The 21911-nt window shown below is 53.1% G+C and overlaps 3 protein-coding genes across 3 annotated transcripts; 2 read left to right on the forward strand and 1 right to left on the reverse strand.

The window, feature by feature from the left end:
• The first annotated feature begins 11002 nt into the window (after positions 1-11002).
• On the forward strand, positions 11003-12973 carry LOC110485049 (cobalamin binding intrinsic factor). Its single transcript, XM_031504876.2, has 9 exons — positions 11003-11072; positions 11154-11336; positions 11443-11586; positions 11660-11803; positions 11882-12057; positions 12144-12381; positions 12490-12631; positions 12710-12828; positions 12912-12973. Exons 1-9 carry the CDS (start codon positions 11003-11005, stop codon positions 12971-12973), a joined length of 1278 nt encoding a protein of 425 aa, XP_031360736.2.
• Positions 12974-17219: 4246 nt separating this feature from the next.
• FEN1 (flap structure-specific endonuclease 1) lies at positions 17220-19953 on the reverse strand. Its single transcript, XM_077783781.1, has 2 exons — positions 19921-19953; positions 17220-19059 (listed from the first exon to the last, which is right to left on the reverse strand). The coding sequence occupies exon 2, from the start codon at positions 19056-19058 to the stop codon at positions 17898-17900; it is 1161 nt and encodes a 386-aa protein (XP_077639907.1). The 5' UTR covers position 19059; positions 19921-19953; the 3' UTR covers positions 17220-17897.
• A 33-nt stretch (positions 19954-19986) lies between these two features.
• Positions 19987-20730, forward strand: TMEM258 (transmembrane protein 258). The gene is made up of 3 exons (XM_021524732.3): positions 19987-20112; positions 20204-20313; positions 20466-20730. The coding sequence occupies exons 1-3, from the start codon at positions 19987-19989 to the stop codon at positions 20590-20592; spliced, it is 363 nt and encodes a 120-aa protein (XP_021380407.3). The 3' UTR covers positions 20593-20730.
• Positions 20731-21911: the final 1181 nt, after the last annotated feature.

The following is a 21911-nucleotide window of genomic DNA, read 5'->3' on the forward strand; positions in this document are numbered from 1 at the left end:
GCTGTTACGCATACCCTGAGGCAAAACCGTCCATTCAAATCTTTGATCTGGACCTTCTCTGTTCAGAGCTGGCAAGGTAAATGCAAAGCGCTTTGTATCCCTGTCATGCAAAGCTATTGTAAAAAAGCAATCTTTGAGATCTATTATCAATAGAGGCCATCCTTCAGGTAGCATTGCTGGATTAGGCAGACCTGGCTGTAGTGCACCCATTGGCTCCATCTGTTTATTAACTTCCCGCAAGTCATGTAGCAAACGATATTTCCCTGACTTTTTCTTTATCACAAACATAGGGGTATTCCAAGGACTTGTAGACAATTTCAGATGCCCTTGTTGGTATTGTTTAGTGACCAAGGCATGAGCATGTTGCAGACTTTCCCTTTTCAAAGGCCATTGCTTTCCAAATTATGGGAATCGGGAAAGTCCAAGCAATGGCTATCATCCTAAAGGGTGCTTATTTTTCAGGACAACCACTAACTGTGTCAAAATGTTTCGCCCAACTAGGCATTGCACCGTAGGTGGTAACTGAACAACAGAAAATATTGCCTTTATGACTTTACCATCTATTGAGACAGTAAGAGGTGGCGAGTGACTTGCAAGAGTTAAACCTCCAACTCCTGTTACTGCTGTAGCAGCTGGCTGTAAGGGCCAATGTGCAGGCCAACACTGTGGTGCAATAATACTTGAATCAGCACCCGTGTCCAGCAAACCTGTAAGCATGCATTTTTGTCCCTTATACTCCAACAAAACCTCTTTTCTTGGTCTGTCATTCAGATCTAAAGTTAATAAAGTCAAGCCTCTTGTAGATCCAAATCCATCTCCCCCACGGCTTTTCCGTGAGGATACAGCTTTAGTAACTTGCTCCAGAGGAACTAATTGAGCAATCCTTTGTCCTTTATTAATCTGAATAGGAGGAAATGGAGTATGAACCATAATCATGATTTCACCAGTATAGTCTGCATCAATGACACCAGGCAGCACAAATAATCCAAGCATAGAGGCCGATGATCTTCCCAATAACAAAGCTCCCATTGTCCTGCCCTCTATTATAATAGGTCCATTAACTCCAGTGGGGATCTTCTGCGGCTGTGGTGTCATTAAAGTCACTTCTACTGCGGCTGCCAAGTCCATCCCGAGGCTCTCTCTTGTGGCTGGACGCAAGGTGTCCTGTTGGAAAGGCTGGAGCAGCTATTTGTGTCGGAGCGCGGCTGCTCTTGTTCGCGCTGTTTCGGGCGTTTCCCGGTCTCCTCTTACAGGCAGCAATGTTATGAGTATCCGATTTGCACTTAGGACACCATACTCCAGCAGCAGAGCATTCTCGCCGAACGTGTCCTGTCCCTCCACATCGGAAACATCTCATACGGCTGCCGTAAACATTTCCCTGGGTTGCTACTGACGCTTGGAGGGGTGCAAGAGCAGCTAACACCTGTGTCTGTGAAGCTTTTGCCTGCTCTTTTAACCCCTCCCCCAGCTCTTTAATAGCCTCAACTAAAAATGCCTGCTGCCCCGTTGGTATAGTAGCCATCCTTTCTAGTGCATCTTCTATAGTCCAATTAGCTCCTAATGTGTTTAACACACTTCTTGTAGAAGCATTACAATTTTGCAAAGCACACTGCTTCAACAATGATCCACGCATAAACTCAGGCACTCCAGCTCTCTCTATTGCTGCCGCTGCCTTATCAATAAACGCTCCAAAAGTCTCATCCCTTCCTTGTTTAATTCCCATATACGCTGGCAAACCTCCCGGGTCCTTTACCTTATCTATAGCCTTTCGAGCTAGTCGTATTGCCTCTTGACACTTCTCAGGTCCTAGCATAGCTTGTGCCTCAGTGTGAAAATATGGTCCTAAGCCTATCAATTTATCTACAGTTACTCTATGAAGAGGATCTCTAGGCTGCCTTTGTATAGCTACAGCTTCATTAACTTCTGCCTGCCAGTGTGCACCAAACAAAAGTCTCTGATGCGGTGAGAAAATAAGCTTAGCAAGACTTCTACAATCTCCTGGTAGCAATATATTAGTACTCTAAACATAATCTAATATCTGTCTAGTTGGTTTACTAGTAACTCTAAATAGACTCACTGTAGCTCGCAACTGTGACAACAACTTCTAATCTAACGGTGTAATCTGAGTTGTTAACCCTCCGCCTGCCTGCTGTTGAAAAATTATAGGACAAGCTAGTTCCGCTGCTAGTTCTAAAGCCTGCCCATCTCTATTGTCCAGCTCCTCTCTTGCCAAAGTCGCCCAAACTTGCCTCCGTTCCCTGGCCAGAGCCTCCGTTAGGTCAGACTCTGCCCTAGGGGTCGGCTTACTGACGGTCAAACTTTGACAAACTGTCGATTTCTGTTCTGAGGGGGCTGGAGGAGCCGTGGGCTCACAACGTGACTCTGTTTCCGTGTCCTCAGGCACGGGTCGCAATGGAGGTAACTCCACTGTAGACACAGCAGGTGGCATGGAAACACCAGGCAACCAATCCTCCCTGCTAAAACCTCTATTTTTCTCTAGTGCTGAAGTTCTCTGTTCAGCAGCTTTCTTTTCTGCCTGATGTTGTAATAACTCATTGTGAACTACCTTCCACCACTTTCCCAACTTTTTAGCTGTCTTATCATTATCTAAAACTTCCTCCCACAGTTTCACCCTGAACTTACGCCACTCAGACAACTTACGCCACTCAGACAACTCATGTACTGTATGAGGATTTACAAAGAACTCCTTAGAATACCCATATGTTAATAACCCTGGCAGATCTTTTTGCAAATCAATGCCTTTAATCTGCCTTCTCTGCAAGAATGCAGTAAATAAATCATATGCTGCTTGCCTCTCCATACCTATATTGTCAGCGCTGTTGCAGCCCTCCGAGGTCATCGGCAGCCCGTATCGGCCAGGCTTGCCTCTGCAGTCACCTGGGGCACGGTGCACTCTATTTCAATTCAGCACTTTTGCCGTCTTGGCTGCATCATGACCCGAACACTTTTTTGTTATTCCACGTGGCGCTAACAAGTCGATTGGGTCACCATTTTGTGGAAAAAATGACGGGAGACAAGTCCATTCTATAATGTCAACAAGTGTCAGTTTATTTCAAGCACACATGTACAGTTATACCCGTTATAATGAAGCTCATGCATATTGCAAAACTTAGGCTCATCATTGGTGCATTAAAAACAGGTCAACCCCGCCTTTAAAGCTTTCTAAGCTTGCTTTGTTTTCCCTTACATTTATCTTTTTGCTGAACATTCTACTGTTGGGAACCAGCTTACCCAATGACATAAGATATTATTGCTACATCTGCTATTGCTGCACTGTGCAATTTTCAGCTACTGCTTCACTAACTGCACGTACTCATGTCCTTTCTCACAAAGCCATTCATCCACAAAACTCTCCATAGACTGGTGAGTTTTCTTTCCCAGGGAAAATGGCCAAAAGATGTGCCCAGTAGCCCTGGGGTCCTAGGCTGGGACGAGACTGCAAAAAGTCAATACATCGAAGGATGTACCCCAGACCAAAGTTGTCACCAGCTCAAACTTGTGCTGCCACGACAGTCCCTAGGGAGCCCTACAAACAGACATCAGGAAACTGGACGATGAGTTTTCTTTCCCAGGGAAAATGGCCAAAGGATGTGCCCAGGGGCCCCCGACCCTAAGCTGGGCCTTGACTGCTAAAAGTCCATACATCGAAGGATGTAACCCACACCAAAGTTGTCCCCATCTCAAACTTGTGCTGCGCTGATAGACCCAAGGGAGCCCTAAAAACTGACATCAGGAACCTGGACTGCAGAGTTTTCTTTCCCAGGGAAAATGGCCAAAGGATGTGCCCAGGGGCCCCTGGCCCTGGGCTGGGCTCTGACGGTTAAAAGTCAATACATCAAAGGATGTACCCCAGACCAAAGTTGTACCCTCCTCAAAATATTGCTGCCCAGACAGTCCCTAGAAAGCCCTAAAAACTGACATCAGGAACCTGGACTGGTGAGTTTTCTTTCCCAGGGAAAATGGCCAAAGGATGTGCCCAGGGGCCCCTGGCCCTGGGACCTGACTGCACAAAATCCTTATACCGAAGGATGGACCCCAGACCGAAGTTTTCCCCTCCTCAGACTTGTGCTGCCCTGATAGACCCAAGGGAGCCCTACAAACTGATATCTGGAACCTGGGCTTCTGAATTTGCTTTCACCATGTAGATATCCCTCATTCATTCCCATGGCCCTGTGATTCCCCTGCTTTGTGAGGTCCCATGTTTCCTTTTGCCTTCTCAATGTCAAAACGTCTCATCTTGCATCTCCCACCCCCAAATACTCAGGGATTTTTTTTTCATGCCCAATACGTGTTGCAATTTGATAGTACAAAATATGGGGCTTGTTTTTTTTCTGTGCTGGATTTCTCCTCGAGAAATCTGCAACCATGTAACCCTAACCACAACCACTTTCCTTTGCTCAGAAATCACAACCTTCAGACCAGCATCATGGCAGCTTTCCCACTGGCCCTCCATTGGCACCTTCCCAAAGCATTCCACTAATACTCCACATTTTCAGCGGGCATCCTGTCTCACCCTCATCCTGACCCTAAAAATGCACCAAGTAATTCTAAAATAGCCATTAGGAATGTATAACAATTCTCTAAAAGACACCAGAGACAGCCTTCAAAAATCCCCTAAATATTCCTAATAGCCCTGCAAAAAAAAAAAAAAAACACTCGAGGAAGCCTGCTCAGCCTCCAAGCCCCTTCCTCTTGCTCTCTAGGCCACAGATGTCATCCCTACCTTTTAGCAGCGGGTCCTGTTGTCCTCTGAGGGTTCTGGCATTGTCCTGGTGCGAGGGTCATTGCCCTGCCCCAGCGGGAGGCTTCTGGTGTGGTCTCGCTGTCAGGCTTGCTGTGCTGTGCTGCTGCTGTCGGGGGTGAAAAGGGAAAAGGCTGCTTAGGGTGAAGTTAGCAGTGGGGTGAGGGGTGCTGCACCTGTACCCTAACTTGCCCCCTAAGCTGTACCCTGTAGCCCTGATCCCCACTGGACTGTCCAGCCCTCAGACCCTCTCCCTTCACCCCTGACCCCTCCCTCTGCCCCCCAGCCCTCAGGCTCTGGCTGTCACCCTCGAGCCCCCCTTTGCCCCTCAAGCCCCCTCTCAGCTGCCCCTCAGCTCCTGTGTGCCACCCTTAATCCCTCTCCTCTGCCCCTCAACCCCCAGCTTCTCTGTGTCACCCTCCAGCTGCCCCTGCCCCCTTCAGCATCTCTCTGTGCCACCCACTGTCCCCTCCCCTGTTCCTCCCTCAGCTCCCAGCCTCTGTCACCCTGAAGCCCCCACAGTGCCCCTCAAGATGTCCCTCAGCCTCTATGCCATGAAAAAACCCTAAAAAAACCATGAAAAGACCCTAAAAAAACATAAAAATGCCCTAAAAAAACCCTCATCTTCAAAATGTCTTAAAACCCCCACAAAAACATAAAAATAACCTCTGAATATCTTGAAAATACAATAAAAATACCCTACTTTAAAACACCCCTAAAACACCCCTAAAAACCCCCAAAGAAACTTTAAAAAAAAAAAACCCTAAATATTCCTAAAAGAGCTCTAAAAATAGCCCCAAAATCCTTAAAACACACTGATAACACCCTAAAAACCCATTAAACTTCCCTCAAAAAACCCTAAAAATACCCAAATCCTAAGAGTCCTCCACATACCCCCAATTGTCCTAAAAAAGCCCTAAAATTTTTAAATAGTCCTAAAAAAGCACCAAGAACAACCCCCCCAAAAAACCCCTTAACATTCTATTTAGTACAAAACAAGCCCTTAAAATACCTTAAAAATCTTTTAAAAGCCCTGTAAAAGCCCTAAAAGCAACCTAAACGTTCCCAGAAAGTTCATAAAAAGCTCCTGTGAGAAAACCCCTCAAATATCCTTCAAAAACACTAAAAAAAGAAAATCCCTAAAAAAAGCACTCAGTGCCCAGTCTCTACCAGTTGCCCTCTAGCCAGCAAACATCATACCTGCCTTTTAATTAGGATAACTGCCTGCAGCTGCTGGGAGGAGTCTGGGGCTGTCCCAGCATTAGGGTCACTGCCTGCAGCTGCTGTTGGGGAAAACTGGTGTTCCAGGGGTGGTGTTTGGGGTGAGGGCTGCTGCTGTACCTTAAGCCTTCTGTCATGATCCGCTTATAGCGGGGTGTCGTGATGGTTCGTTAGCCAATCCCAAAATGCAGAAGACAAACAGCAGGGGACTATCAGTTTAATCACAACAAATGCACCTTTATTAGGGGCCAAAACAATAAATGCAATAGTGGGGTCAGAAAAGAAATAAAAAAGATAGAGAGAGAGGGAGAGAGAGAGAGGGGGGGGGGACGGGAATAGCTACCAACACAGGTGAGGTCCTCACTGGTCCGGACGATGGGGATCCGTCTTGTTGTGTTGGGGAGTCTCCAAAGTCCTAACCAACCCAGGGGTCCAGTTATAGTCCACAGAGGGAAAAGGGGGAAACAGGCAGAACAATGAGAGTCTATTGAAATTGCTGTGGGGGGAACAGGTGTATCTACAGAAAATCATCCAGGCTAAACAAACACAATGAAGAATAAGTCCATTGAAGTTACTGGAGAAGAACAGGTCAGGTCATCCTTCCCCTCCCTGCACCCCCCCCACTCCCTGTGGTAGGGGTCTCAGTCTCAGTCCTTGGGGAGAGGGTTCTTGATCTCTGTCTGTCACAGTGGTAGTGAGGCAGATGAGGGGTCTTCAGTGAGAGACCACCAGAGTCACCCCAACAGTTCATTCAGCTTAAAGGTGGAGAGTGAACCAGGAATTTCAGCAGGCCACTCCATGCTAGGTCCATGCTGGGTCTTCGCCAAGTCCTTGCCAACTTCTTGCCGGGCCTCATTGGGAGCAGCTAACGTAACCTGCACTGTTGCCTTCTCCAAGCCGGTACTGCAGAGGGGGAAGGGAGTTCCTGCTCATGGCAATCGGCAGGCAAATGAGTGAGGGTCTTCAGACAGCCTCTTACACCTTCCTGGTACCCTGTGTCCTGTCCTTTGTACCCCTAACCCTCAGTGTCAACTCTCCACCTGCCAAGTCCCCCCCTCTTTGCCCCTCAGCCCACAATGTCTGTGTGTCACCCCAAGCCCCCGACACTTTCACTTGGCCCCCTAACCTCCATCGTGCACTCCCCACCTGGGGAGGGGTGGTTTTTAGGGTGAGGTTAAGGGTGGTGTGAGGGCTGGTTCACCTGTAACCCTCAGGCCCCCCCCACTTTGTCCCTCAAGGCACCCCCTGCCTCTCAGCCTCCTTGTGTCACCCTACATTCCCCCACAGCAGCCTCTCAGCATCTCTGCGACCCCTTTTTTACTCTTACAGACCCCTTCTGCCCTCAGCCTCCATGTGTCACCCTCCAGCTCCCCACCGCAGCCTCTCAGTGTCCCTGTGTCCCCCTTTTTACTCCTACAGACCCTTCTGCCTCTTGGCCTCCATGTGTCGCCATCCACCTCCCCACCGTAGCCTCTCAGCATCCGTGTGCCCCTCTTTTTACTCCTAAATATCCTTTCTGCCCCTCAGCCTCCATGTGTCACCCTCCAGCTCCCCACCGTAGCCTCTCAGTGTCTCTGTGCCCCCCTTTTTACTCCTACAGACCCCTGCTGCCTCTCAGCTGCCCCCACCCTCTGTACCACACTCCAGCACCCTGCCATCAGCCCCAGGTCCCTTTGTGACACCGTCTGGGAGTCCAGGGCATCCCTCAGGATGCCCTGGGGCGTCTGGGACCCTTGCAGGGCGTCAGGAACCCCCCATACAGAGCCCCAGAGACACTGTCTGTGATCCCTGTCCAGCCCTACAAACTGACATCAGGAACCTGGACTGGTGAGTTTTCTTTCCCAGGGAAAATGGCCGGAGTATGTTCCCAGAGCAGACAGACTCCAGAGCTTTTGGGCTTGTCAGCTGCAGAGGTTGATTGGAACAGTCCCTGAGAGGAAGAATGACAATGAGGTTTGTCCAAGTGGTGCTTTCAGAGCCCACCTGACAGTGTTTGCTTTGTGTTGGAGGTTGTTGTGCATTTGCACTGCAGGGAATTAATGTCCCCTTCCCAACTGAGTCCAGCAGATCCCAAAGGCTCTTACAGGAATATTTATCCTTTACTTCCCTCTCTGATAACTTAATCTGCCATTGAGCCATTCCTTGAGCTCTCCTGGAGAAAACCTCACAGCAGAGGAGTTTGCAGAGGAGCCCAGAGCTGTGTTTGGAGCAGAGAGAGCTGAGAGCTGCACCTGCCTGTGCTGCCCAGCCTGGCAACATCCACATGGAACAGCCTGGGCAGCTGGGATTAGATGGAGCAAAATCCCTTCATGGAAGAGGTTTTCCCCTGTGCAGATCAGGCATGGGGCAGGCAGTGAACTGTGGAAATCAGCTGATTTCCCCCAGAAAGCATCACTCCCATCAGCAGGAATGACAGGACCTGTGCCCACTGCTCAGGATTCACACAGCCAAAATCAAGGGCAAAGGTTGGTTTGGGTCTGAGAACTTGAAATAACTTTGAAAGAGACAAAATCGCCTTTTTCTTCTTCCTTTCAGATGCTGGAATTGCTTCTGGATGTGTGCTGAGCTCTCACTGCAGGCAAATGCCAGGCCTTAATGGTTGTGAGTTTGTGTTCTTCTCACTGGGGAATTAATAATTATTAGTTATTAGTTACAGAAATGTTTTCTGAAACCTTCCCCCTTTGCTGGTAGATTTTCTCTCTGCCTTTGAATTCACAGCTTTTCCCTCCTGTCATTTGCCTGGGAGAAGGATGACCGCGGGCTTTTAAAATACATATCTCGTTATACGGTCGTTCTGTAGATCCGTTCTGTATCCTTATCGGTAATCCTACAATCAGTATGTCCCACTTCCCGGCTCCAGCCTTGGATTCCCGCGGCAGTCTCAGGTGTCTCGTTCCATAAAGCAAATTAATCACAGCAACACAGAGCCAGCCCGAGCCGGTCCCTCCGGAGAGCACCGACCACCTCATCCTTACCCCAAACTGTGCATTCTCTCCCCTGCACATTCATTCAGATTCTATCCCAAAATGTTCACTTTGGCCCCTCCGGAATCCGCCCCGGAGCGACGCCCCGCGCCCCGCTCGGCCGAGGCGGCTCCGGGGTCCCCTGCCCGCAGCTCCCGCTGCTGCCGCCTTCCCGCTCCGTGTCCCGGCACGGGACAGAGATCCCTGTGTCCCGGGACAGAGATCCCCGTGCCGGGACAGAGATCCCCGTGCCGAGACAGAGATCCCTGTGCCGGGACAGAGATCCCTGTGCCGGGACAGAGATCCCCGTGCCGAGACAGAGATCCCCGTGCCGGGACAGCGATCCCTGTGCCGGGACACCCATCCCTGTGCCGGGACACCCATCCCTGTGCCGGGACACCCATCCCTGTGCCGGGACACCCATCCCTGTGCCGGGACAGCCATCCCTGTGCCGGGACAGCGATCTCTGTGCCAGGACACCCATCCCTGTGCCGGGACACCCATCCCTGTGCCGGGACACCCATCCCTGTGCCGCGACAGCGATCTCTGTGCCAGGACACCCATCCCTGTGCCGAGACAGCGATCCCTGTGCCGGGACAGCGATCCCTGTGCCGGGACAGCGATCCCTATGCCGGGACACCCATCCTGTGCCGGGACACCGACCCGCGAGGTCCCCGCTGCCCGCTCAGGGTTCTTCCCGTTCCCCGCTCACCTCCGACCCCGGCGCCGCCGCTCCCGGTGCCCCCGGTCCGGCCCCGCTGTTCCCCGAGCTCCGCCACTGCCGCTCCCGGCTCCGTGCCTGCACTCCGGTGTTTCTTTCCGGGAGCAGCCCCGGCCTTGGCCCCGCATAGAGAAATAAATTTGTATTTTCAAACCCTCTAGCTCCGTAATCACAATTCCTTACAGTGTATATCCTGTCTATAACACAGCAGACATGAGGTTTTAATTCGGAATTGGTTTTTAAATGCATTAAAATTTCTCAGAATATACAAAAATGGGAATATTTGCAGTTTTCAGTATTTTATACACAAACCCCTCATGAATTTTCAGGCATTTTGTGGCTGTAACATCCCTTTTTTGGAGGGATCTCACTCGGGCTCATCCCTCACTCACCTTGTCTTCCACCGCAATGGGCTGTGCCAAGTCACACCATCACCCTCCAGACTCATTTTTTCCTCCCTGCCCATAAAAGGCACAGGGAATGTCCCCGAGGATGGTGCCTTGTCCTAGATTGTCCCACGGGATGCTGCAAAGTGCTTGAGGAGGGCAAACCCCACACAGCAACCACCAAACCTCCTGGGTGTTATCTGCACCATTACCATTCTGAATCCAAATCCAGTAAAGTTCCCTATCCCAGTTAAATCCAGCACAGCAGCCAGCACACCCTGTCCCTGCTCATCTCAAAGCTGGACACTTCCAGAAGGATTCTGTGAAGGACAGAGACAAAACTCCTACTACAATCCCAAAAATGAACAGGCTTTGCCTTCCCATCACCTCTGAGCTGGGAGACCTTATGGCAGCAGGATAAGAAACCAGTTAGACAGGAATTTCTCTCCATTATCCTGAGCTGCCTGTGCCTGACGCAGGCACTGCCCTTGAATTGTTTTCCCAGCAGGGTCCAATATGATCTTCTCCAACATTTTTCTTGGTACTATAGTTAGATCATCAGGGCTGGAGTTTCCTGGAAAAGTCCAAGTGGGATACAGCTGGAGAATGCCCAGCCAGTAGTGGAGCTCCTCAGGCTTCCAGGACCTTGGGTGGAAGATGAGGTGGTGCCTTCTGGGACATACTGGGATGAATCCCGAACAACATCACAGCCTCGTGGATACTGAAGTGGTCCAAGTGGTCCCCAGCTGATCTCAAATGGAAAATCACCACCCTCCCTCCCCCACTGTACACACAGATAAGCCAGCGGTGCCTGGCAGACCCAGGGCAGCTGTGGGAAGGCAGGTGACGGGACAAGGACACTGGGAGCAGCTAAAAGCAGAGAGGACACCCAGAGAGCCGAATTCCACAGGACTCTGCCACCCTGAGTGGGTCAGCTGGCTCCAGAAGGATGCTTGGTGTGGCTCTGGGCATCGGGGTCCTGCTGGCCCTGGTGGGCTGCACAGCCACCGAGACCTGTGGTGAGTGTCAGCTGCCAGTGGAGAACCAGGAGAGAGCACGGATGGGACACAGGATCCCGCTGATCTCCCCTCTCCTTCCAGTGGCCCCGCAGGATATGGTCTCCCAGCTGCTCCAGCGCTTGGAGGGATCTGTAAATCTCGAGGAGGCGGCAAATCCCAGTATCCTGATGGCCATGAACCTGGCTGGAGGGGACAGTGACGGTCCTGTCCACAAGTGGCTGCTCCAGGAGATCAAGGAGGAGGCGGTGAGGAGAGCCCAGAAAGGTAGGGAGGGAAAGGAGGGAAGGCACCAGCTCCTGAGGGACCAGGTTTCCACCAGTTCTTGGGGTGCCCAGCCCAGCACAGCCTGACTGCCCCCTTGTCCCCACAGACATGACCTCGGGACAGGTGGCTCTGCACGCCCTTGCCCTCCTCTCCTCCTGCCAGGATCCCCAGAGTGTCCATGCCCTGGAGCAGACCCTCGACCTGATCCGTGTCCTGCAGCAGAAAACGGATGAGGAGATGGCCAAACTGGGTTTGTTGGGACTTGGGGGCCTGGGGGTGCCACTGTCCCCACGCCTTGTCATCTTGCCAATCTTTGCTTTCAGAGGCCGAGGGGATTCCCAAAACTACCCTGTACAATGTGGGCCTGGACACCCTGGCCCTGTGCCTGGCTGAGGCAGGTGGTGCTCAGGGGCCATCGGTGGCCCTGGCCAAGCAGGTGCTGAGCCCCGAGAGCCACATCTCAGTGGGTGAGGAACTCATCTGCTCCCACAGTCCCACTCCTGGGGTCTATCCTGAGCCTTGGCAGTGACTCCAGGATCCCACAGACACCCAGGCCATGGTGGCACTGGCGCTGGCCTGCGTCTACAACTACGTGGAGCTCCAGGATGTGCAGGATCTGCTCCGGGAGGCACTTTGGACAGTGAGCAACAGCTTTCTGGATGAGCAGGAGAAGAGGAATGGCATGATCGGGAATATCAACAGCATGGGGCTGGCCCTGCAGGTAGGGGAGGTGCCAGGGAAGTGTGGCATCACGGCCAACTGGTCCCATTCCAAGATGTGTCATTCCATGTCCCACCCGCTCCACAGGCACTGGAGGCCACAAGGAAGTTTTACGCCCCACGGAAGTGGGACTGTGCCCAGGCCTTCTCCGTGGTGTACACCCACGACTACCAGCAGCCCATGGCCATCGCCCAGGTGCTGCCAGCCCTGGTGGGCAGGTCCTACCTGGATGTGGCTGGCCTGGACTGTGCTGTCACCAAGAATATGTCCCCAGGCCAACAGTTGTCCCTGTCCCCCATGCTGGGGACATATGGCATTCCCAGAGGTATGCTGATCCCACCTGGAGTTGCCCAGACCCCAGAGGGATGATTTCCCATGCTGTGCCTGCTGAGGGTGTGCCAGGTGCCCACCCTGCCGCTTTCTCCCTGCACAGACCTCATCCAGGTGCATTACTCCATCACCAACATGCTCCAGGGAAAACACTTCCACTACTCCACCTCAGTGACAGTCCCAAGTGGCTCCACTCTGCTCCAGGTGATGGAGGTGGCAGCAGAGGAGAACCCCCAAACCTTTAGGTGAGAGGCAGGGTGGCTGTGGAGGTGGGATTTGGCATTTTCCCCAGCCAGGCCTGAGCCTCCTCATCTCTCCCGCAGCTTCCAGATGGAGCAGACATCCTGGGGTCTCTATGTGACCTCCATCCATGGGCTGGCTAGCAGCATGGAGGACAGGACCTACTGGCAGTTCCTCAGTGCTGGGGATGCCCTCGATGAAGGTTGGGGAGGGGGCCAGGGATGGTGCAGGGGAGTCTGTGGTGGGGGTCTCCATGTCCCAGCCTCACACATCCCTCTGCTGCAGGGGTTGGCACCTACAAACCACACAATGGGGAGCACATCGAGGCCATCTTCAGCACCTACTGACGCCACCAAGACACCCTGCACCCCTCTGTGGAGCAATAAAGTGCTATTCCAGCATGTCCCTCTGTGTGTGTGTGTGTCTCAGGAAGAAAACACAGCTCACACCCCTTTTGTCTTCCTCCTGCTTAATTCCATGAGCTCAGCTCCTCCCCTTCTCTTCCCCAGCACCACACACAAGCACAGCCTTACCAAAACTTCATGGAGTCAATTCCCTCTTGGATATCAACAAAGCCTTTCCCCAGCAGCCACAGGCTTGTTCCTCCAGCCACATTGCTGTGCTTCAGTTCAACCTATTCTGATCCCCACACAAACTCTCATGGCATTAATCAGATGCAATTATTTCCAATTGATTATTACAATCCCAATTAGCATCAGCCTCAGGCCACCAGTTGCATTTCTCCCCGGAAATCTGCAGGTGGTGGCCTGGGGTTGCAGCTGATTCTAGTCCCAATTCTGTGACTCCATCTTTGGCCAGGAGTCACCAGCACCTCCCAGCTGGGTCCCAGCTGCTCTCCCAGCCAGCCCCATTCCCTAAACCCCCTGGACCTTGTCCAGTCAGACCCTCATCCTGGATCTGCTCCCAGCTGGACCTTTCTCACCCTGTAGCGAGGGCTGGTCCACAGGACGGTCAGGACGGATGGAGACGAGAGATCTCTGAAATCAGATTTAGGATACACAGTTTATTGTGGGGCCCTGCTTGGAGCTGCCAGCCACAGCTCAAAGACAGCCCCAAGGAATGGGGGCAGGGAGGGGATACCAAGAGAGGGTCCAAGAGGGCAGAGAGAAGAGGAAGGAGAGAGGCAAGGAGAAGGGGAAGGAGAAAGGCCCCTGTCTCCCGGGAACACCTTATGAAGGGGGCTTCAGAGTGGATGCAGAATAAGACTTTGGACCAATGGGATTAGTGATACATGATACTTACAGATGTGGGAAAAACTATACATGTCTGAGGGACGAGACAGAACATTTTACCATCTCAAGCTCTGTATTTTCTAAATCTTTTGCCAGGCAATCATATTTACAAGGCTTTCCCATTTCATCTTCCACAACAATCTGACCCTTGGATCTGTCTGTAGGTCAAAAAAGGGAGTTACCTTCCACTAGCTACACCACTGTTCACCAGTTGCTTAGCAAACAAGGTCTGAAATTTCATAGCTTATTCTCATCTCAGTTTCACTCACAGTCTCTGTATTTTCCATATCCTTTGCCAGGCAATCATATTTATAAGGCTTTCCCATTACATCTTCCCCAATACCACCCAAACCATTCTACGATTCCACAGACACTGTCTCCAGAAGGAGCTGGGCAGGACGGGATCCAAAGTCTTCCCAACAGCCCAAAAACCAACATCCACCACCTTCATCATCTCCAGTACATGCGGTCTTACCCCAGACATCAAACCAGTCACTGGAGCATCCTGTCTGACTCAACCCATGGTGATGGTGCCACTCTCCAGGTCCTTCCATGGCCACACAGATAAGCTGGCACCACGCAGCAGTGCCACAGCAAGTGTAGGGTATCAGCTGCTCCACTGGAGATGATATTCCTGCCCTGTGCTGCATGGGATGTCACAGGTATCCAGTCTGCCCCTCTTTCCCCTGCTAAATCCCCTCCATCACCATCATGCTCCATGAAAAACACACTGCTCCGCCTCAGTGGTTTGGTTGTTTGCTTTTAGTAGGATTCACAGGGTTCATTTTCCTCAGTGTGTGGCACAGCCCTGGGTTTGGATTCAGGATAGGAATGCTGTGACTAACACAGAGGCGGTTTGGTGGTTACTGAGAAGAGCTTTTCCTCCTCCAGCACTTTGCAGTGTCCCATGGGACAATCCATGTCCCTGGCTCTGTCAGCCAGGAGGTGAGACCATCATCCTCCTCCTCATCACTGTGTCCTACTTGCCTGCTCCAGAGGGCCACCAGTGCCCACATGGAGCCCCTTGCCCCTGGAAGCAGTGGGGTGCCCTGGGGCCATGAGCGCTGGGGTGAGGCGGGGCTGTGATGTCACACAGGTGTCCCACCCGCAGCTCTGTGACATCAGCACGGTGTCTCCACGGGACACTGACACCACCCTCTGGCTCTCAGCATGGCCACGATGGGACACGGATGAAGCCATGAGTTTCCTGCTCCCCCCGCTTGTCCTGCTGGTGGCCAGTACGGCCGTCCTGCTGGCCACCCGCATCTGGAAGGCGCGGAAGCGCCTCGGGAGCCGGGCCAGGGGGACGCGGCGCTGCCGAGCGGCCCCGGGGGCTCCCAGGTCCCCCCCGGCTGAGGAGACCCCTCGCCACGGCCCGGCTGCCCCGGAGAGCCCCCTGTACATCCCCTGCGGCTGCGGCCCCTGCTGCACCCCCTGTGCGACCGCGGCCCGGGAGCTGCAGGACCTGGTGACGCCGCTGTGGCCCCAGGTGTCCTTCCCGCGGGATTCGGAGATGTGGCAGCTGTTGTGGGAGGACCTGGAGCAGCTGCTGGAGCAAGGCCAGCTGCCCTGCTGTGCCTCCTCCAGCTCCTCTGGGAGCCCCCAGCCCTCCAGGTGCCAGCGCCCAACGAGAGCCCTGATCCGTTGGAAAACATCTGCCGCTGGAAAAGGCTCAGTCCTCCGCAAAGCCCAGCGCTGGTTGAGATCCCCCACCCTTTCAAGAATGTCCATCCCTCGGAAAGGGTCCTCCATTCCCATCCAGACGCTCTGTGACCTGTGTTGTGCTCCAACTGGAACCTGGCCTGTTCCTGCCAAGAAGCAAGTGGAAGTTTCCTGGAGCCGCCGGTGCCCAACCCACAGCTCCCAGGATCCTGCGGCAGAGCCATCTGGGCAGACTCTCCGCACACTGCTGGACAAGAGGCTCCGGCGGCAAAGACAGCAGTTCCCGTGTCAGGGATCCTCCCTGGAGCAGGCTGTGAAGGACAAGGCTAAGGAAGATCTCCACACCTGGGATATTTATAGCAAAAGTCTCCATCCCTGCCAGAGCCTCCATGAGATCTGCTGGACTCCAGATGGAGAAGCCCACATGGACAGGTCTCCCTGCTGCCTCGGAGCCGTGGCTGTCCACAGAACTCACCAGATACCCATGGCCAGGAAAAGCCTGGAAATACAACTGGGAGCCCAAGCCATTCATGCAAAGCATTCCCAGCAGCAAGTGTCCCTGAGCCGCTGGTGCCCAATGCATGGCTGCCAGGACACTGCAGCAGTGCCACAGGAGAAAACCCTCCGGGCAGTGCTGGACAAGAGGCTCCAGCGGGAACGGGAACACAAGGAAGCTCTCAGGAGATGGCTGGCATGGCTCAGGAGGCAGCTTGTGGCAGCAGCTGGCACACTCCGTAGTGTTCTTTGTGCTGGATAAATTTGGGGTTTCCCCAAAAGCTATTTGAGAGTTCCCACTGTTCTGCTCTCCACTGGGACAGGGTTCCTTTCTTCCCAGAGCTGGCACATATTGGGTTTGGATTCAGGATGGGAATGCTGTGGGCAACACATGGGTAATGGTCCAGCCAGACGGAAAACTGGGATGAAGAAGTTGAAAATTCATTTAATTAGAACTAAGAGGTGGAAAAGGGGAAAAGGTGGAAAAGTATTCCAGTCTTCCCATGGGGAGACTGCCCACACCTGAGAGCCCGAAATCCCCTGTGCCCTCTCTGACTGGCTCTGCTGGGCCCCTAGCTTCCCACAGCACTTGCTCCCAGGATAAAGAGTGGAACTGGAATTCATTAATAATAATATCAGTGTCAGAAGCAGTGGGAATCTTTGTTTGGAATGAGAAATGGAGGAAAGATGGAGTGAAATACCACGAAGCACCAGCTAGGGAGAGGGTGGTGGAAAATCAGTTTTTAGAATTGGTAAATTTCTCAGACTTATTCCAGATATTATTATTTTCAAATAATTTTTTATCTCTCCACCACAAAACCATTTCTGTACCTATGAAGATACTTGGAGATAAAAGTTTAAAAGCTTCTGGGGAAAAACCCATTAAGGATTGAAACATGTAAGAGAATCCACAGCAAGGAAACATAAATCCCAATTTTAGCACGATTAATGCATAATAAATATTAATTTCCCCACAAAACAAGCCAGCTTCTTATTTTCCAAACTGGAAAGGGCACTCACAGAATTTTGAAGCCTACAAAGCATCCAAAGAGCTCAAAATTGAAATTCTTTGTGTTCCAGACTGCATTTGATTTGTCGGCTGGTATGGAATTCCCTCTAAAACTGAGATTTTCATTTAAAAATACGGTTTAAGCCACTTCTCTAGAGAAAGAGAAACAGTGTCTTTGTGTTCAAATTTTATTCTGAAAACAAAACCCATCCCATGGCTCTGACAAGCAAAAAACTATAGAGAATACAGAATAAAATAAGAAATAAAAGGTTTTTATTCCCACCCTGGGACCTATAAGTGTGTACAACACGGAAAAATGTCTCTGGAATTCAGGGACTGAAGAGGCTGCAGTTCTAGGATTATGAATAATTTTATTTTTAAGCACTTCTAAGCAAATTTTAGTTTGGGAGAGCTGAAAACTGGGCTCAGCTTTCCTTGGATTACGCACTAAAAGCGGGCTAGGATATTGCTGGAATTGAGACCACAACTGGGTTTTGAAGAAGGGGAGTGACCACAAAAAGGGAAGGAAAAACCTTAATGAACTCTCGTTAAAGCAAGAATTTTACCTCATTACTTGAAGCCTCCTTCTCAGTTCTGCTTGCATCTACCTTTTCTGGGAGGGATGGGATCAGGCTGAAATCTAATTCGTCCTGAGTCTGCTCTGGAGGTGTTCAGCTTTGGAATTCTGAAATCTGGGCGTGTTTGTGCCCAGAAGCTGTTCCACTCTGCCGGCCTAATCCGTTCTTTCCCAGCACTAACACGCAGCACTAACACACAACTGTTGTTAGTCTAAAATTCCTCATTAAGCCCCCCAAGAACTCAATCCCAGAGGTCTGTGAGCACCCAATCCGGTTATTTTGCCTTTTTAGTCTTTGTGGCAGCGGTGCCGTTGGGCTTGGAGTTGGTCTTGGCTTTCTTCTTGGCCCCTCCCTTGGGCTCCGGCTCCTTGCGCTTGGCTGAGGTGATGGATCCGGTGACCTTGAAGAAGTCGTCGAGCCGGCCCTGGGTGCTTCCCTGGCGGCTCTTGCTCAGCCTCCTGACGCCGTTGCGGATGCGCTCCTCGTTGAACTGCTTCTCCCCGCACATGAACTGCACCAGCTGCTCCTCGTCCGGCTCACTCCACTTCAGCTCCACGGCATCGGGATCGATCACGTCGGGCTCCAGGAAGAGCTTCTGGGCTTCCCTGTGCAGCCAGTTCTCGGGCAGGGGGTACTTCTTGGTGTCGAGCTGCTGCACGATCCTCTCGATGGATTTGTGCTCCCGGATGAGCTCCACAGCACGCTTCGGCCCGATGCCGCGGATGCTGGCGCAGTAGTCGCAGCCAAGCAGGATGCACAGGTCCACAAACTGCTCCCAGGTCAGATGCAGATCCTGCAGGATCCGGTTCAGATGGAACTCCTGGATGGGCAGCTTCTTGGTCTCACTGGCCGTAAGGTGCCGCATCAGCACGGGGCTGCCGAAGGTGAGGCAATCCATGTCCTCCGTGGCGGCGGCGTACACCTTCCCAGCCTTCACCAAGGCAGCACAGCTGGCCTCTGCCTCTCCAGGTGCCTCCACGTAGGGAATTCCCATCAGCGTCAGCAGCTTCTTGCACTCCTGTGTGTGCTGTGGGGTCACCTTGACCAGCCTCTTGCTGTACTTCTCAATGTTCTCCTCCTCCCCGGCCTCCTGCGCTTCCTGCAGGTGTTTCTCCGCCTCGGCCCGGCGCTCCGTGCGCTTGGCCAGCTCCCCGGATTTCAGCTGCGGGGGCTTCCCGTCGAACACGTACACCGGCTTGATGCCGTTCTCCACCATGCGGATGGTGCGGTAGAACATTCCCATCAGGTGGCTGGTGGTCTCCCCATCCTCGTTCTGCAGCACATCGGCTCCCTGCCGCACGGCAATCAGGAACTGGTAGATGCTCATGGAGGCGTCGATGGCCACTTTCCGGCCGAAGTAGGCCTTGATGTCATTCTCCCGGATGGCCCCGGGAGCCACATCGGCGATAAGCTTGGCCAAGCCATGGATTCCCATCCTGGGGAAGGGAAAAAGGGGACGCTGAGAGTGGGCTCTGCACGAGGCCAGCCAAGGAGGGGGAAGCAAAGGGGGCAGTGCTTCCCCTGCAAACCATCACTCCAAGGGCTGCATTACCCCGAGTCCTGCCTCAGGCCACCCTTACCCCTCACCACTCCCCTCTCGGCCCATCAGTACTCCCCTTCCAACCTCTGCCCCTCCCCAACATTCGATTATATATATATATACACCATCTAGACAGCATCACCTCCCTATTCTTATCTCCCTATTTCCCAGCTCCCCAGGCCTGCCATCAATCCCTCCTCCCTCCCCCTCAGGGTCCCCGTTTCCCCTCAGCCGCCATTACGGTCTCAGAGCCCCCATTCTCCCTCAGCCGCCGTTCCCCCTCAGAGCTCCCGTTTCCCCTCCGATCCCGTTACCGCTCAGCGCTGCCGTTCCCCCCCGATCCCCGCTCCCCCTCAGCCATTACCCCTCAGCGCTCCCGTTCCCCCCCGATCCCCGCTCCCCCTCAGCCATTACCCCTCAGCGCTGCCGTTCCCCCCGATCCCCGCTCCCCCTCAGCCATTACCCCTCAGCGCTGCCGTTCCCCCCGATCCCCGCTCCCCCTCAGCCATTATCCCTCAGCGCTCCCGTTCCCCCCGATCCCCGCTCCCCCTCAGCCATTACCCCTCAGCGCTGCCGTTCCCCCCGATCCCCGCTCCCCCTCAGCCATTACCCCTCAGCGCTGCCGTTCCCCCCGATCCCCGCTCCCCCTCAGCCATTACCCCTCAGCGCTGCCGTTCCCCCCGATCCCCGCTCCCCCTCAGCCATTACCCCTCAGCGCTGCCGTTCCCCCCGATCCCCGCTCCCCCTCAGCCATTACCCGTCCTCTCGCGCGCCGCCGCTCCCGCGCTCGCGCGCCGAGCCCGCCGGGAGCCGCCGCCGGCCAATGGGGGAGCGGCTCGCGCTCGCCGCGCCTCGTTCCCGCCCTCACTTCCACTTCCGGCGGCGGAGGGGGGCGGACGTGCGGCGGCCGGAGCGGAGCCGACGTGTCGCAGCGGGGACCGGCGACATGGTGAGGGTGGGGATGTGGGGGTCGGGGGTTGCCACTGGGGGCCCGGCCCGGCGGCAGGCCGGCCCCGCTGAACTCCGCCGTGTCCCCGCAGGAGCTGGAGGCGATGAGCAGATACACGAGCCCGGTGAACCCGGCCGTGTTCCCGCACCTCACCGTGGTGCTGCTGGCCATCGGCATGTTCTTCACTGCCTGGTTCTTCGTGTATCCCCGCGGCTGAGCGGACGGGGGGTGCCGTCCCCTTGCTGTGCCTCTCAATCCCGGATTATCGCCCTAATTCCCGGGGGCAGGGGAGCGGGTGGGGGTCCCTTCGCCTGGCTGTGCCTCTGTTACCACCTTAACCCCCGGCCCGGCAGCTACGAGGTGACATCCACCAAGTACACCCGGGACATCTACAAGGAGCTGCTGATCTCGCTGGTGGCCTCGCTCTTCATGGGCTTCGGCGTCCTGTTCCTGCTGCTCTGGGTCGGGATCTACGTCTGAACCCGCCGGGGAACCTGGGTGGGGGATTCGGGAAAGCTCTTTTTATATTTCTTTTGTATTTCAAGGAGAAAACGCCTGGCACAGGTGTGGTCTGCGACAGACAGTAACTCACAGGTGAATAAAAGTGGCGCTGTGGCACACCTGCCTGGGGACTTCTGTTTCTTTTGTTTTTTTTGTTTTTTTATAGAATTATGGTAAGTCTAAGGCTGGAAAAGCCCTCTAGGACCACCCAGTGCAACCACTCCTCCTGCACTGCTAAGGCCATCACTACCCCACGTCCCCAAGTGCCATGGCCACACCGCTTTTAATGCCTCCAGGGATGGGGACTCCACCTCTGTGGGGCATGTTCCAGTGCTCTAAAACCCTTTCCATGAAGGAATTTTTCCTAATGCCAAACCTAAATCTCCCCTGATGCAGCTTGAGGCTGTTTCCTCTGGTCCTGTCACTCCCTGGGAGGAGACCAATCCTACCTGGCTGCACGCTCCTGTCATGGAATTGAGCAGAGTGAAAAGGTCCCTCCTGTGCTTCCCTTTCTCCATAATGGCACAAGATCCAGGTAGTCTGGGATATGCCCAGTGTTATCCCAGCTTTCTGTGCTGTGTGTGGTCACAGGTTGTTCGAGTGCCACCTTGTGTCCTGGTGCAGACAGGCTGTGCAAAATAAATCTGCTTTTAATCCCTCAGCCTCCTTTGCTGTCACATCCCCTTCACCCTTTTTTTGGGAACACTGTGCCTGTTCTCATCCCTAACCAGGAGTTTTGTGGTGCTGGATGTGCCCTTCATTAATTCCTAAATTATCTGCCTGGCCTAGAAACAAGGAATTGATTTATATGTCTTTTAAGAGGCAGATTGGAATTTTAGCCCAGCTTTCAAACCATTCCACTTCCAAAACACAAATTCAAGCTCCAATTTCCTATTTGGGAAGGAAGATTTCGTTCTGTGGACTTTTGAATCCTTCTGGAGCTGAGTCTGCCCTTTGATGTGAACAATGAGAGGCCAGAGACAGGTTTTCCTTTCTTTTTCCTTACTTTCTTATCTTTCTTCTTCTTTCCCTCCTTTTTTCGTCTTCCTCCTTTCTTTGTCCTTCTGCTTCCTTTTTCCCTTGTCTATTTAACCTTTCTTTTCCCTCTTGATTTTCTTCATTTTTCTCCTATTTCCTTCACTTTCCCTTCCTAATTTCTTTCCCTTCCTTTCTCCTTTTTGTCCCCATTCCAAAGAAGCATGACTGGGCATATCCAGAAACTTCCACTGATTAAAGACGTGGAATTTCCTCTATCCCGTGGGCAGTTTTACAGCCATTCACCTGAGTTATCCCCTAGA

This window comes from Lonchura striata, chromosome 6 (assembly GCF_046129695.1).
Source record: "Lonchura striata isolate bLonStr1 chromosome 6, bLonStr1.mat, whole genome shotgun sequence".
Taxonomy (NCBI): Eukaryota; Metazoa; Chordata; class Aves; order Passeriformes; family Estrildidae; genus Lonchura; species Lonchura striata.